The following is a 16,479-nucleotide window of genomic DNA, read 5'->3' on the forward strand; positions in this document are numbered from 1 at the left end:
TCCCACGGGCAGTTGCCATCTGCATATCTTTCTGAAGGTGACTGTTGATGTGGGTGTGGGTGTGCACGGGCTAGGTTAATGTGGCAGTCTAAGTGAACATTGCCACCACTGACCTGTCGTGTGTGGTTCTGAGCAGGTGTGAATGTGATGGTGTGAGAGTGGGTGTGCATTTAGCATTGCTGCCAGCTGCCCTGCTGTGAGTATGGGTGTGGGCATGCACACACCTCACTTCTGCCAGAAAGCTCACTCTCCACCCCACAGTGTTCAAGACAGAGGGGCCTTAGGTGGGAAGGAACATAGGACTGAGGGAAGGGACGGAAGCAGTTCTAGCCAGAGGCCAGGTCACCCATAGGCCAACCCAGTCATTTGGCCCACAGCAGTGTCAAGCGCCCGGTGGAGCAGGGCGGGGTGCAGGGATGAAATCAGCAGCAGGCCAGGGAAACCAGATGTCAGCTGGAAGCTGTCGTGTGGGATCTGAAAGCAGTGATAGAGTGGCCACCTTCAGAACAGTCTTCAGAGCGGCCGGGCTTGGACTGGCTTCATTAGAATAGCTGAAGGACCCACCCCACCCTGATGACACAGGGCTCGGCTTCCAGGACAGAGGTGGTTCCAGGGATAGAGCTGAGCCCATGATTCCAGACTCTCCCCATGAAACCTGGACAGGGAACAACGGGAAAGAATGAGCTGTCTGTGTGGGAGGAGATGGCGGGGTTGCCAAAGCCCTCCTGGTGTGCAGACCTCGGGCACACAGCAGTTCTACTGAGTCCCGGGCACGGTGCGGGAGGCCCAGGTGGGGCCGCTCTCAGCCCTGTTATCTCACCCACGCTGCAGGGCCGAGGCAGACCATGGAGAATAGGAAGGCCAGCTTGCCAGGCCTGCTGTCATAAGAAATGTGTTCTGGCCAGTGGAGCCGGCCGCACAAAACTCAGGCAAATGAGGCCCAGAGAGAAGGCAGCAGCATCCGAGCCAAGAAGGCCCCTCCACTCACAAGAACATGCTAGCTCTCTGGTCCCGGGTCCTGGCTATGCCACACACTCTTTTCTTCTGAGGCATTTTGACCAGACAAAGGTTGTGACCCACACCAGGCTGCCCACTTCTTCCTTTTCCCACGAGCCTCTTGTGTTCCTGTAGGTTAGTGGCCCCTGGGAAACCCTACTTACCCTGGTCTGTGTAATTTCATAACCCAGCACTTCCTCGTTTACTGTGAGAGCTGAGCCAACCTCAGACAAGCTTCTCTGACCCTCCTTTGACCTCAGTCAAGCCCCGTGATAACCCTGTGTACCCCTGTTCAGAGCAGACATAGGCAGTGTTCCCTCAGGAGCAAGCAAGCATCCCCTGCTACTCACTGCCATCCAGCTTAACCCTGCAGACAGGAAAACGAATACGCAGAAAGCCTCGGGCCTCCCCACAGGCAGGCCTCCATGCAAGGGAGTGCTGAGTTATCTTGCCAAGTGGCTTGACCAGGACCCCTGGCCCCCTGGGCCTGTCAGGACAGCAGCAGTTCTGGCCCCATCCTTAGATGTCCTTCCTCCCCAGGCTGCAGGACCAAGTCAGTTAAGCTACCTGATGTAAGTCAAGGGAGCTGTCTCTTCCAAAAATCATTGTTATAAACAGGAGTCCAGTTCCTTAGACATACCACTGAATTCCCATCTTTCCATTCCTATATTCTACTCCCGAGGCCAAACACCCCATCACCTCCTTACCACCCACACACTTTCCTATCACCTTCAGCCCAAGAGCATCTGTCCCAGTGTCATCTTGAGATGGACAGTTAGGAAGAGAGTGGGCAGGTCTGTCCACGCTCAACCACGGAGGCCAGAGCTGGCTTCTTTCCCATTTGGCTTCAGGGCCTGAGCTCTGTGGGTTTTCCCTGCATGCTTGGTCAGAACAGACTGTGGAGTCAGACTCCCCTGGATTTGAATCCCTGCTATGTGACCTTCAGCAGCTTGTTTACTCTAAACAGTTTGCTATTGATAAAATAGGTATGGTAACAGCACCTGTTTCATAGACCTTGTGAGAATAAGATGAGTCAGTAATGAGAAAATGCTTCGCTTAGTACCTGGCTGGTGGTAGACACTCAGTAAGTGGTAGCTGTTGTCGTCCCCATCATCATTATCATCCAGTTAAAAACACAAGGATCTTCTGCTAATTCACTCCCTGTGTACCCATGCTAGCTAGCCCTGTCCCTCACGGGACCCTCTCTGGCTGGGCAGCTGCATGTTGTCTACTGACCAAGGCCAAAAGTGAGAGAGTGAGGCATGGAGCCTGGGACCACCCGGGGAGTGCGGGCTGCCGACAGCCAAGGCTGCAGGCAGGGCGGTGCCAGCCCTGGGGACTGCTCCACCAGCCTGGCAGGGAGGCTCCCTACACTTGCCAGCCACCCACTACCCTGCCCAGGCCCCAGGAGGGCGGCTGAGCAAGGTTAGAATGTGCAAATTCCTGCAGGAGGACCCAGCAGCCCCCACCCCAGCAGGCTGTAGTCTCAGGAAGAACGCAGGGCAAGAGCTGCTGAGCTACAGCATCTGCTGCTGCCTGACGCTGTCTGGGGCAAGGACTCTTCCACGCCCAGCTCCCAGCTGGTGGCCAGAGTTGATCCCTATCAGGTCATTAGTGTGAATTAGATTTAAATTGAATGGTTTCACTGTGTCTGCTGTTTCCCTCTTGAATCATTTGTGATTTCATTTTGAAAACAGGCCCAGTATGTGGCTTTGTGAGTGTGCGCAAGGGTGAACCTAGAAAATGAGCACAGGCAGGCAAGTGTGTGTGTGGTGGTGAGTGGCACACCTTAAGGCTCTAGAGCAGCAGCCTGGGATGTGAAGGGGAACTGGGGGGCGTGTCTTCTCCACTCTCAGCCGCTCCGGGACAGGTAGACGCTTTGCAATGGATGAGGGCTCGGTGGGTGCGCTGGGGTGCGCTGGGGGCTCATTGTCTCCCCTTTTGCCTGTCTTCACTACCCAAAGGAGGAGGACGTGGTGATTGAAGACTTTGAGGAAGAGTCAGAGGCTGAAGGCAGCGGAGGCGAAGATGACATCAGAGAACTTCGTGCCAAGAAGCTGGCCCTGGCCAGGAAGATCGCTGAGCAGCAGCGTCGCGAAGAGAAGATTCAGGTGGGGCCAGCTGTGAGGCTGGATTCTGTCGGGGTGGCGCAGAGGACACACTCAGACAGGCTGTCACCGTGTGCCGGCTGGCACTACCTGACTGTTTGCTTATTTTCAACTCATTGCATGTCTGATGACTGCAGTCGCCATCCCGCTGAGCCTTGGAGACGGGCAGGGTCTGCTCAGACCTTCCGCTGATAGCTGTTCTCCGTGAGCATCTGAATGCATATCACACTACACGTCATTCATGGCGTTTCCGGGGATGCAGAGGTCCTCTGGGCTGCTCTGGAGAGGCCGTGAGTTCTCGGGGGATGAGGAGCCTCCAGCCACTGCCTGCTCTACTGGATTCCCAGTGTGATGGCAGAACCCTCTCCAGGCAGGGCCCTTCCTCCACCCTCTGCAGGTTCTTCAGCCCTCTTGTGAACTCTCAGCTTCCCCTCCAGCACGTTTTTCTTTAGAACCTGTCTGTCTCCTTGCTCAGTAAGCCAGTCATGCTGGCTTAAACACCAGTGCACAAGAAAGCAGTAAGCTACTCTGCTCAGCCACTTGAGAACATCTGTCTGCAGTCCCCTCCTTTGGAGTAAGGCTTCTGTGTGAGGTCAGGCAGACGTCTTACAATCCAGGTTCTACCATTTACTTTGTGCCCAGTGCTCAGCTTGGTGAGTGGCATGTTGTATGTGTTCCACACATAGACATGCCTGGTGCTAGCCTAAGCACCCCTGCCAGGGAGGGGAACCAAGCACAGTTGGGATGTGCCATTCTTTAGTTGTCATTCTTTAACCTTCACATCCATTCTGCATGCATATAGTGAGTGACACCTCAGCCTTCCACCCAACTCCTCCCCCTACCCTGTGGCTCTTTCCTTTCTTACCATCAGTCTTCTGTCTCTTTGCGCCCCCTCCATTTCTTGACTTGCAACCCAGCATTTGCAGAGTGCTATCAGATCACCAGGGGGCCTGGGATGTCCACATTCCATATTGAAAAACCAGTTCAAGTCCCAGCTTCTCCACTTCCAGTCTAGCTTCCTGCAACTACATCCTGTTAAGGCTGCAGGTGATGGTGCAAATGGTTGGGCCCCTGCCACCCACGTAAGAGACAAACAAAATAGACTTTCGGCCACTTGGAGAGTGAGCTAGGAGATAGATCTTTCTCTCTTTAAAGCAGGTGAAAATAAGTATTTACAAATAAAAAAGAAATCACCGAGGACCTCTGCTTATCAAATCTCAGTCCCTGTCACACTTGGATTTCTGTGTGGCGCCCAATCCTGAAGCCCCCTTCCTCTGCCTCCCTGTCGACACGAACTAACAGACCTTGTCTTCTCCCTGCTGACTGCAGCACCCTCCTAGGCTTCCTCACCACCATTTGTCTTCTCTTTTCTGATCTGCTTCCTTTCTGTTACTTAGGCTTAGCAAGCTGAGTTGGTGCCCAGCAAATATTTGTTCAGTGATTTGGTAGATGGTACCAGCTAGCACATCATACTGAATTCCGTACTGGCTTTTAACCTTGCATCTGATTGCCAAAGCACTGTCTGCTCTGCTTCCCCCCTCTCCTGTGGTCCCATTGCCACCCCTGCAGCTTTGGCTTGGGTATATGCTTAGGTTGAACAGCAAGGCCGAGTGTTGCACAGCCTCAGAGCTGTGCTTGTCAAGCAGTCTATGAATGCCCCCCTCGATGTGTGGAGTCCATAGCTTTCCCAGCAGGCTCTGATTTCACCATCGTACCTGCAGTGCATCATTTTCTTCCCAAAAGAGCCACTCCCCTGCCCAGCCATCATCAGTGCCTTTGCTTGGCTGGTAGGATAAAGTCTAAATCCTTATTATGGCGTTTAAAGCTTCCCAGTGTGTTCTCAGGCTGTTTTTCCAATTTCTGCCACTACCCCACCCACCAGGAGCCTTCACTAGCTTAGGTGACATCAGGCAAATGGTTTCACTTCTCTGTGCCAGATTCCTCACCTGTGCAGTGGAAGCAGTCACAGCATCTGCCCCTTAGGCCATGCCAAGGCCTCAGGGTGAGTGACAGCGCCTGGGCAGCACACCCGACTCTGACTCTGACTCCTCCCTCACTGACCCTGCATACCCTCTGTCCTTTCCCACCCGCGGGTCTTCAGCAGTGCTATCTCTCAAACCAGAGGACCGCTTTTCTGCTTCACATTTCCTGTTACCTGTTGAAATTCTATTCCTCCTTCCATCCCCAGATGAAACTCCATCTCCCCAGTGAAGCCTTCCCTGCTTCCCCCCTGGAAGAATCCATTGCTGCTGAGCGTTCCTGTAGCGTTGATGGATACCTCATGGGGGGAACTGCTATCTTGTCTCATATTACAGTTGTTTCTGGACTTGTTTCGCCCGCTGGACTGTGAACTCTCTTGGAATCAGGAACCAGGTCTTCAGTTTAGTTTAGCGAATGACATTGAGCCGGTCTTTTTTTTTTTTTTTTTAATTCTTTTTTGAGGCAATTACAGAGAGAAGGAGAGACAGAGACAGAAAGAGAGGTCTTCCATGTGCTGGTTCACACCTCAAGTGGCCGCAACGGCCAAGGCTGGGCCACGCTGAAGCCAGGAGCTTCATCCAGTCCCCTACATAGGTGGTAAGGACAAACACTTGGGCTGTCTTCCACTGCTTTCCCAGGCACATTAGCAGGGAGCCAGGTCAGAAGTGGAGCTGCCAGGGCTTGAAACACTGCCCTTTTGGAAGCTGCTCTTGCAGGTGGCAGCTTCACTGGCTGTGGCACAGGGCTGGCCCCGAAGCCATGCCTTTAAAACCAGTGGTTAGAGCTGTGAAGATGTGTTGTGCAAAAGGGAAGTGCGGGATGCTGTCGGGACACATGGTGCAGGGATCAGCCCCTGTCTGGCGTGCTGCGTTCAACTTTGCCCCTGTGGCAGCTGCAGTGCTTGAAAACTAGAGGTCATCCATAAGGCCTGACCTCCAGTGCCACGGCCCAGTCCCCTTCTTCCCGTCAGCCCCTTTGGAGAGAGCTCGAGGGCCGGCTGTTGGTGCGTCGAGCATGGCTTGCAGTGGCCCCTTTAAGAACAGGCCCCACATGCACCACTGCTGGCGGCCCTGCCTCCTGTCAGCCTCCTTCCTCCAGCCTTGCAGCCACAGGAGGATTTCTCAGCAGAGGAAAAATTCCCCCCTTCCCTTCCCCCCTCTTTAATGCCCGGGGCCCTTCACTTCCATAATTCTTCATTTTCCAGCCTTGAACGTAAGCCAGACACATCTGTCTGGCCATATGCGTGAACCCTGGAGTCTGTGCCGAGGTGGCTGTAAAACAGGGCCGGTGAAGGCCCTTCTGGGAGAGCACACACATGTGTGTGCCCTCGGGCCATTGGCTCCCTGCCCAGAACCACGGGGGCTTCAGTGTTCCAAACCCATGTTAACCTTTCCTTATTTTTCCTCTTTTTGTTTAATTTAAGGGGGGGAAATCCCAAGGAAAAGGTATAAATTGTCCTGGGAGTGGGGGAGAGGCTCCTAACTAGAGAGGCCATTATTGTTGGCAGGTACCTAGGTCACACTAATACAATGAGGAAGAAAGGAGCATCGAGTGAATTAAGATCGGAGAGATGGGCTGTAAATTACACTGCTCCCAACTCCCCCAGTCTCCGGGGTGTTAACCGAGAGGTGTAAGGCCGGTCCCCAGCTCCCAGCGCCTTTTACAGATGCAGCAAAACAGGAACTGCACATGTTTTGGGAAGGGGATATGAAGATAGGGCTGAAAAAAAATCTTCCTGGCCCCCATGTTGGCCATAAAGTCCAAGTGAGCTCTGGAGTTGTAGCCACACCCCCATTTCACTGCTCCCACCTAGACCCCTGGGCCCAGGCGCATCTGTGGAGCCAGGGGGAGGTGAAGCCTGGCCTCCCTCCACAGCCTGTCCCTCCCTGCTTCCGGCGTTGCACAGAGGCTGGTGAGTGGGGCCGCCTGGAGGTCAGAAAAGGGGTGTGGGGCACCCTCGGGGCCTGTGCAGCTGGAGCTGCGGCACCCAGGCAGGCCCGGGTGCTGGGGCGCCAAGTCCGCCCAGCCAGGGGCCCTGCAGCCTCACGCTCCAGCTCAGCCTGGGCTTTGCCTGGTTCCCCGAGACAGCTCCTCCTGCTGGGCGGCTTCTACCCACCTTGCTCTCCACCTGAGTCCCCTTCACTCCATCGCCCTTTTTGGGAGAAGTCCAGTGACCAGCATGGGGTACATGATTTGCCTGGGAACCAGTCAAAAGTGTTTCATTCCTTGCTAGGCCTCCCAGGTGGAGCAGTCCCTGAAAATCCTCCTCCAGGTCGAGGCGTGGCCTCTTTGCACCTCTGCTGCCCAGGCCCTGTGACTTCTCCACCTCCTCCCTGCCTGCAGGGGGCTTTGCTGTGATTTGTGCTGCTGTCGGGCGGGGTCAGGTTTCCTGAGCAGTTGCAAACATCCCACCTGAAACATAACAGGCTCTTCCTCTGGCCACAGCTATTGTTTCCTTCGGCATTATGGCCACAGTCTTGCCCTGTAGCCAGCAATGACATGTGTTCTGAAAATAGCTTTACTCCCCTGCCCCCTTCCCGCCCACCCACCCTCCTGAAGATGCAGTCACTCCTTTGTGGTGGCCCCAGGAGTTGCACTCTAAAAATAGCTGCAGTCCATTCACACTGCCACCCAGCTGTGGGGGAAGGCATTGTGGAACAATGGGGTGTGCACAGAGCCCTCCACACCTGTATGGAAGCTAGCGGAAGGCAGACACTCAGCCCTGGCTCCTAGCTGTCGGAGGCAGGGTGGGAGCCAGCACACTACCAGGCCGGGGGCACGTCCACGCTGGGGCAGGAAAGCACGGCCTGCAGAGCTGGGCAGCCACCTGCCCCACCCAGGCCCACTCGAGCCACTCTGCACATCCCGTTCCAAGTGCTTCAGCTGCTGCCACCCTGACTCCAGCAGCATTCACAGGGTCTCCTGTCCTCCAGTGAGTAGCCTTTGCCTGACGCTGAGAGCTAGCATGGAGGGATCATGCCTAACCTGCCACTCCCCTCCTTGGCTTCTTCAGGACAGGAGTTGTTTAAAATCCAATCACATCATATTTCCAGTGCCCTTCTCCTCTGAGCCTGTGTAGCACATTGAGCTCTGTGCGAGAATTACCAGAGACACTATGGAAAAGCAGACAGGGCTTCCATTTCTGAGCACCTTGCAGTATGATTGGAAAGCAGTCCTCACAAAGCAAAAATAGCACACAAGTGGTCATGATTTTAAGAAAGCAAGCAACTGTATACTAAACTCTGGGGTACTTTAGACATCTGGAAGGGGCCCCTAAGCAGCAGTGCTCCCCTCAGCCGTGCACCCCAGATAAAGATGCCGACCCTGCTGCTCTCCGGGGAGGCTGGTGTGGCTGTACCTGCCTCAGCACACTTGGCCTCTGCTGCCATTGGGTTCTGCTGGCGCAAGAAGTTGCTGCCTGCCAGCAGTTACGCTCACCAGCTAGTCCTGGGTTTTGTTTTTGTTTTTGTTTTTCATTTTTCATTTATATCCACACTCAGAATGAAATAAGAGCAGTAACGTGAATTTTGTAGTAGCAGATCAGTAGTCCTCTGCCTCACGCCTCCTGTTCCTGGTTCTTTGTGGTGGTTCCCCCCAGACACTTTCCCTCCTGGATACAGAGAAACTCAACAGTGCAGTTGAACAAGATGAAAAGCAGCAGATGGGTGTCAGGGCTCTGAACTGCAGGTGAGCAGGGAAATGCGCCATCACCAGACTCGCCATTTCTGGTGTAGACATTGCCGTGGCCAGTGGGGTCAAGGGGTGAGTAGAAGGTGAGAGGAAGGAAGCTGCCGAGTCCACACGAAGGCCCTAAGCAGATGGAAGGCCCACCGAGCCTTCTTTCCTAGTGTGGCTGGGCCTCACAATGTGGGGTCTGCACGTTCTACACCCTGCGTATCGGCCAGCACAGCTGCTTGTTGGTCATTCTTGGTGGCCCTGCACTGTGAGATCATCCCGCTGTGCAGCAGGAGCCCCCCCTGGGTTCGCAAGCTGGTGGTGTGTGCTCTCTCTCTCTGCCTCAGCCCACCAGCTTGCTCACATAGCACCTTCCAGAAGCATGGTGAAGTCGTTTTTCTTTAGCGTGTTTACACCACCTCAGTCCTTCCTGCCAGCAGTTTGACTCAGTGCACCCCTGTACCCTGTCCCAGGCCCGCTGGGGTTCAGCCTCAGCTACAGCTAGCAGGGATCCTATGGAACGCTCCTTTCCGGGTCAGCTCACTGGACTCCAGGCCAGGGCCAGCCCGTCCGCATCACAGCAGGCCAGCTGCACCCCCCTCACCCCCCCAAGAGGCTTCTGCAGCTTTTTACTCATACAAACAAAAATAAATCTCACTACCGGCCTCTGAACTCCACAGCAGCATGCTTCCCCTCTCCCCGAGTGTCCCATGGCTGCAAGCGGGGACTTGGCACTCTCCCCACCGACATCACTTTTTCACTCCCTGCGCATCCTGTGTCCTTCTCTCACCGTGCGACCCAGGGATCGGAATGGGACGTGACGGCCGGCACAGGCGCCGTGCACAGCTGCCAGGAATCTGACGGGTAAAATCTGGAAAAGTTGGGAGGGCAAATGCTAAACACACACACACACACACACACACACACACACACACAGCACCACTCAGAAAGGGCCGGAAATACAGACACCCATCACAGGACCTCCCCCACCCTGCGTCTGCCCTTCTTTCTAGGGGCTTAGACAGTCTCGCGACCCAGGTATAACCCCCCTCCAGGCCCACTGGCACCCCTGGAGAAGATAGAACAGCCTCTCCTGGGACTCCTGGGGTATGTGGGGAACAGGAAGCAGTTGGGTGGTGACTCACTGGGCAGAGCCAGGTTAAGGGAAGTTGTCTGCGGGCGTCCCTGGGACCGGATGGTGGCAGCACAGCCCTGACCACCCGCACGCAGCCTGACCCCACCCCGCCCCCAGGGAACCAGCCCTCCCCGGAGGGCTGCGGCCTGTTCACCTTTCTGGCCAAGGGCCAGAGCTTCGAGAACTCAGGAAAGCCAGAACTTCCCTGAAGCTGCCGCCACCTAGATGTTCCTGGCCTACGGGCAGAGCACGCGGTGAGCTCAGTTTACCCCTGTTCCCCACCCCCTGCCACCCACCGTGAAGGTCAGACAGCACAAGGCCGGAAGAGGCAACAATTCACGCAAGGCAGAAAGCAGCTGCCAGTTCCACTTCTATGATCGCTTCAGGCCAAGGGTAGGGTCACTTCTGTGGGCAGGACAGCACCTGCGGGCAGAGTCTTGGTGGTTCAGGGGCAGAGGTCATGGTGTTAGGGCCCTGTCCCTGTTGTGCACCAGCCCCCAGTCTGCGTCAGAGTGGGTGCATGTTCTTTTTTCTGTTAAAAAATATTATTTGTTTGAGAAACAAAGTAAGGGGGAAAGAGAAGAGAGAAATCTTCTGTCTGCTAGTTCATTTCCCAAAGAGCCGCAACAGCCAGAGGTGACCCAGGCTTGAAGTCTATAACTGTCCAGGACTCCCACGTGGGCTGCAGTGTCCAAGCTCTTGGGCGCTCTTCTGCTGCTTTCCCAGACACATTAGCAGGACGTCTGGTCCTGAGCAGAGCAGCCGAGACTCAAGCCAGAGCTCCCATGGGACGCTGGTGTCGCAGACAGTGGCTCAGCTTACTGTGCCACAGTGCCAGCTGCTCAGTACATGTTGTATCTCCTCTCAGAAAGACAGGGGTTGGGGGTTCCGGCCAGCAGGACGAGTGGGAAGCCTGAAGCTGGGAAGATGAGGCCCAGAAGCACTCCCTGAACCTGAGTAGGACCTGTTCCCACCCTTTCCTACACAGCCCCCGCCACATGCACTCATGTGTGTGTCACCCTCTAGCTGGCAGCCCTGTGGGGAGGGGCGGGGACCCAGGTCCCGGGCAGGTGGCCAGCAGCCATGGTGCTTCCCCCTCAAAAGGTGGGGTCAGTGGGAAGGCTGCAACAGCCAGAGCCTCCCAGCCGCATTTCTCATGCCTGCCAGCGCCCTGTGGCGTGTGCCTTCCACCAGCTGTGGTGGCAGTGGCAGCAACGACTTACTCATAGGGAGAGGTCCCTGGTAGGTCACAGAGACGCCACCCCCATCATTTGAAGGCATGCCCTTTCAGTTTTACTGTCACTGTCAGTGAAACCCGAGCATCCTCCTCACCGACTGTTGGTGGCTAGGCCCGGCGGCAGGGGCCCCATCTCAGTTGGCACGCACATGCACTGCCCCTGCCCTGAACCTGCAGCTGGGTCCCTGCAAGCTGCGGTGTGGCAGGTGGCCATGAGAGGGCGTAGGAAGCTGCAACCTGCCGGCCTGGCCCCTATCATGCTGGTGGTGCTGCCCTCGGCTGCCTACCCAGAGAGCGCACAGGCTGGGCAGATGGCAGCAGATCAGCTCGCTTCTTGGCTGTGGTCCCCAAAAGAGGAAGTAGCACAGAAGTGACCACGTTCTGTAGTCACGGACATGCCCAGAGCCCATCTGCCGCTGCTGCACGTGTGAGGCCGTCAGCCCTGAGAAAATTGGGCTTGCCCACATGCATGCAGAGCCTCCCTGAAAGATAGGGGCGGGAGTCCTGAGGGAGGGCACATGGGCAGGGATGGGGCACACAGGCCATTGGTGCCCTGTGAGGAGACCGTTTGTCCTCTAGGAGTTGAGCTTGCACTGGCAGCCCCTCGACAGAGTATTGCTGAGGAAGACTGAGTGAAGGAAGTGATGAGACAAATGCTCGTTCAGAGAAAATGTCAAGTGAAGAGGACTATGGTGTGTCTAGGGCCGTGACAGACAAGGGGAGACAGCAGAAAAGGGCCCACATTCAGGGTGCACTGTGCTGGCTGGGGAGAGGGCGATAGCTGGCATTAGGCTGGACAGTGCTGTGGTCCTGGGTGCCAGGTGAGACTGAGTTGGTGTTGAAAGTAGCATCATCTTGTGCACATCCCTTACGTTTAACTTTGTTGATGGCTGCAGCAAGGCACGTTGAAGTGCTGAATTGTGTTCAGGTGTCTGGACTGAGAAGTACTCATCTGTTGTCTCCTGTAAGATCACTCTTCTTGTTGACTTTTAGCCCAGGGTCCTATTTTCAGGGACCTGTTATTTTTCATACAAACCAGTCTTCAGCCCGGTTTTAACCAGGCCCTGTGCGCGGGCCCCTGGGTCTGTATTGATTTTGAGGCAGTGTTTTGCTCAGCCGTTGGTTCCTCTGGAAGGGAAGGGCTGGTTGGGGGGGGCAGGAAGCTGACATGCGGTCGAGTCAGGGCCCTGGCTCCCCCACCTGTGTGCGTGCTCACTGTCTGGTTCACTCACTGTGTCCCTGTAGGCTGTCCTGGAAGACCATAGTCAGATGAGGCAGATGGAACTGGAGATCAGACCCCTGTTCCTTGTCCCGGACACCAATGGCTTCATCGACCACCTGGCCAGTCTGGCCCGGCTGCTGGAGAGCAGGAAGTACATCCTGGTGGTGCCCCTCATCGGTGAGTGAGTGAGTGAGGCGGGGAGGGCAGTGCAGCCTGCACGTGCACGGCAGCCCATGCCCCACAGCCGGGGCCAGGCCGGCAGGGCCCGCTGTGCGTGTGTACGACAGGATTTGCAGGGAAGTAGGGAATGCGTGGGCAAGGAAAATTGTTTAATAATCAAAGCAGTTCAAATTATTATGGCTGATCCATGGCTTAAACTGCCTGAGCAAATGGACTCCTGTGTCCCAGCAACCAGCGGCTGCCCGAGCCCAGCCCTTGTTTTTATCCTTATAAAGCTTGCAGTAAAACAGCAAAGCTGGTTCCCGTTATTGGTAAACACTCGGCCCTGGCAGATAACGGCGGTGCTGCTGGGTGGTCTGGCAGGGAGGCTGGGAGGATTGTGAAGTGGTTAGATGCCTTTGGTCTGATCGTCTTGTAGCTTTTCATGATCATTCTGTTGGTTCGAGGTAACATTCTTCTGACCAGTGTCACCCTAGGGCCAGGCCAACAGGAACCCTCTAGAGCAAGCTCCTAGTTCCCGCCTGTGGGTTCCTACTATCTGGGCCCTTCTCACCCTTGGTCATTGGTGCTGGTGCAAAGTCAGTCTCTTGGAGCCCAGCTAGCTTGCTTGTCCACCCTCCAGCCAGAAGACCCCAGCTGGGGGCTATCTCCAGGGCCCTCACTGGGGACTCAGTTCTTGGGGCTCTGTGCTAGGTCGCCTCAGGGTGGGCGTTGGTCTCTGGGCTCCTGGGAAATAAGGTTGATAACTGTACTGTGAAAAGGGAGAGCTTGGGGTTTTGTTTGGGTTTGTTCTTATGTGTTTTTTATTGGGTTGATTGGTTGGTTGGGTTTTGTTTTTTGTTTGTTTGTTTTGAGAAACAGTGAGCTCCTCTCTGCTGGTTCTCTCTCCAGTGCCTGCGCCAGCCAGGACTAGGTCAGGCTCAAGATGGGAGCCAGGATCACAATCCAGTCTCCTATATCGATGGCCACAACCCGGTTCCTGGAGCCAACACCACTGCCTCCCAGCATGTGCATTAGTGGGAACGGGGACGTGAGCCCTGGCATTGCAATATGGTACATGGCCATCACAACCAGCAGCTTAACTGCTCACCCAGGCTTTTTAATGTCCCCTTCTCGGCAGCCACTTCGAGCACGTATGTTGTCTGAAAAAGCCACCAGACTGGCAGTCGGCCTGCCAAGCCACCTCTGACATCCATGCCAAGGTGTTGCACTGGGCCTTCCCTCTCAGTCCCAAGTGTCTCCGTGCCAGATGGGGGTGGAAACAAAGGGCAGGAAGCATCCACCCTGCAGAGGCTCGAGAGCCCTGGGGGGCTGTGGGAAACACGCTAGCACCACCTGAGAATGTTGGCACCAAAGCAGCCCTCCTCCTCGCCTCCACCCTCCCCGTCTTCCTTCCCCTCCCCATGTGGCCTGGCCAGAGCCTCTTAAAGCCAGGCCCTTAGACTGATGGGAAGGTTTTCTGGACTTCAAAAGGAGAGTAGCTCCTATCAACACAGCAGAGCTGCAGGACCCCCGTGTCCCAAGCTGCCCAGCTCCCCTGCCTGGGCCGGGGGCACGCTGCCTTTCAGGACACAGTCTCCATGCTGTCTCACCCAGGAGGTTTTCAGAGGGGAGGGAAGGGGACTGGTCACCTTTGTGCTGGGTGGTCAGGAAGTGGTGTAACCTATAGAGTTGACTGACATCTCAGGAGCCTGCTAAGCGCGGCCAGCCCAGACACCGTCCCAGGGAGGGGAGCAGAGCTCCTGCTGGGGCCAAGTCTCCCCCTTGTTTCCGAGGCCTGGTGAAAGGCAGAGCTCTGCCCTCGTTCCTGAGGGGTTCATGGTTTAGCCTGCCAGTGCAGAGGTGGTACAGGGAGAGAAGGCACACAAGGAATCCCAGAGCCAAAGCCCCACGTGAAGGCTCAGGGCTCACTGGGATCAGAGGTCCGAGCATCTGGCACTAGTTGAGGCCAGCCTCTTGAACCTGCCTCAGCTGGGCGGGCCCCTGGACTCTCCGTGGCCATAAGAGGGGCTCTGGCTCTGCGAGGCTCTCCACGGTGGGCTCCTGCGCTCCTCCTGGGGCTGCAGAAGGTTCCGCGGAGAGCTCGCCCTGCTTGTCTCTTGTACTCTTGGACCTGTTCAGCGTGCCTGACCCCGGCATTGAGAAGCCCCGCCTGGTGCAGAAGCACAAACAAGCTCCCCTTTGAAGCATGTTTAGTTTGGAAGCATGAAAGCAGATTTTGGGATAGAATACCAGTTTTTCCTGTTTGATCTTCTGTTTGCTGTACCATATACCTATCCACCAGCACTGCTCCCCAGACCCCGCCATCTTTTGGAACATACTACCACCACAGGTTGCTGGAAGCGTGTGTGTGTATGCCCACATAAGCCCCTTCCAGAAAGTGTCTCGGAATACCCAGACAATGAGTGCCAGGCTCACCATGGAACAGCATGCTCAGCCGTCTCCCCGAGCCATGAATCACTGCACCGAGGAGAGGCCTCAGACCCCAAGCTCGCCCGGAGCCCCCAAGGCGTGCATATTTCCCACTTGACCTCAGGCTTTTGGCTGGAATTTTGGAAAGAATCTTCACCAGAAAATGAAGCCGTGTCCCAGACACATAGGCAGGCAGGCTGACACACACACACATGCACAGCATCAGAGGAGGTAGATGTGCCAGGGGTATGGTTTTGAGGTATGCCAGAGCCCTTGCAAGTGCGACAACTGCCCCATCCTCTGTGGTGATCTGCCCACACCCACCCTGTCCAGAGGTCATAGGACTTGACCTTGCTCTGGCTGCTGTGGTGGGGGGGCACACCATGAGAGAGAGTGCCTCACTTTCCCTTTTGCTGCTGCATTCCCTGCCTCCCCCAAGAGGTCCTTTCAGTTGGATCCTGTAACTGAAAAATGCAACAGTGGGAGCTGGGGTTGTTCCCCTCAGTCAGACCCTGTAATTGCCTCCCAGGAGCCGGGTAGGACTACGGGGCAGAGGCAGAGAGGGGACACAGCACTGCGCTCCCCAGCTGCCCTCCTACCCTCACATCCCTTGGAGACCCCCTGTGGTCTGCAATGGGGTCACCTGAGAAAGCGAGTGGACACAGGTCTGCAGTGAAGGCTGACACCCCATGGGGTCCTGTCTTCCCAGTGATCAACGAGCTGGACGGCCTGGCCAAAGGGCAGGAGACAGACCACCGGGCTGGGGGCTATGCCCGTGTGGTTCAAGAAAAGGCCCGCAAGTCCATCGAGTTCCTCGAGCGGCGATTCGAGAGTCGGGACTCCTGTCTGAGGGCCCTGACCAGCCGTGGCAATGAACTTGAATCCATTGCCTTCCGCAGTGAAGACATCACTGGCCAACTGGTAAGCCCCCACTGACAGGAAGAGAGAGCCCACAGCCAGCCCTCAGCCAGGGACTCCCATCAGCCCTGGCAGCTGAGGGAGCAGCCCCCATGGAGGCCCAGGACAGGGAGTTTGTGGAACTCCTTGTCCCCCAGATCACGGTTAGCACAGCTGGCCACAACCCAGCAGGGCCAGAGCATGCCTGGGAGGGCTGGGGGACATGGCCCTTCAAGGCCTCGAGGGTTCCCAGGGCTCTGCTGCCTCCACACAGCGCCCCCTCCTGCCCAGTGGCGCCTCTCACACTGCCTTCCTCCAGGGTAACAACGACGACCTGATCCTCTCCTGCTGCCTCCACTACTGCAAAGACAAGGCCAAGGACTTCATGCCCACCAGCAAAGGTACGGCTCACCCTCGGCCCCACTGGTGCCCCCACCCCCAGGCCTGAGATGTCCTGGGACATCTCGGGAATGCTGAGGCTCTCGCAGACCTGTGGCCAGCCCAGGCTCCTGCACTCCGGTAGGACAGGCCTCCCTGGCATAGTTCCTGCAGGCAACACATGTTGGATCAGCCCAGGGCCCATTCAGCATGAGACCAGACACAGGTGGCCCAGCTGCAGGCATGAGATCTGCCCCTC

At 56.2% G+C, this 16,479-nt stretch overlaps 1 protein-coding gene across 2 annotated transcripts in view; it reads left to right on the forward strand.

Moving 5' to 3' along the window:
* Positions 1-16,479, forward strand: part of SMG6 (SMG6 nonsense mediated mRNA decay factor) — a 227,106-nt gene that overhangs the window by 207,989 nt on the left and 2,638 nt on the right. For both annotated transcript variants that reach the window (XM_041001461.1, XM_041001462.1), the window contains 4 exons: positions 2,961-3,107; positions 12,377-12,530; positions 15,655-15,866; positions 16,162-16,243. In XM_041001461.1, the coding sequence (XP_040857395.1) occupies positions 2,961-3,107; positions 12,377-12,530; positions 15,655-15,866; positions 16,162-16,243 (595 nt within the window). The remainder of the gene's footprint in view (positions 1-2,960; positions 3,108-12,376; positions 12,531-15,654; positions 15,867-16,161; positions 16,244-16,479) is intronic.

Source organism: Ochotona curzoniae, unplaced genomic scaffold (assembly GCF_017591425.1).
Source record: "Ochotona curzoniae isolate NIBS_2020 unplaced genomic scaffold, NIBS_Ocur_1.0 scaffold_2453, whole genome shotgun sequence".
In the NCBI taxonomy this organism is placed as follows: Eukaryota; Metazoa; Chordata; class Mammalia; order Lagomorpha; family Ochotonidae; genus Ochotona; species Ochotona curzoniae.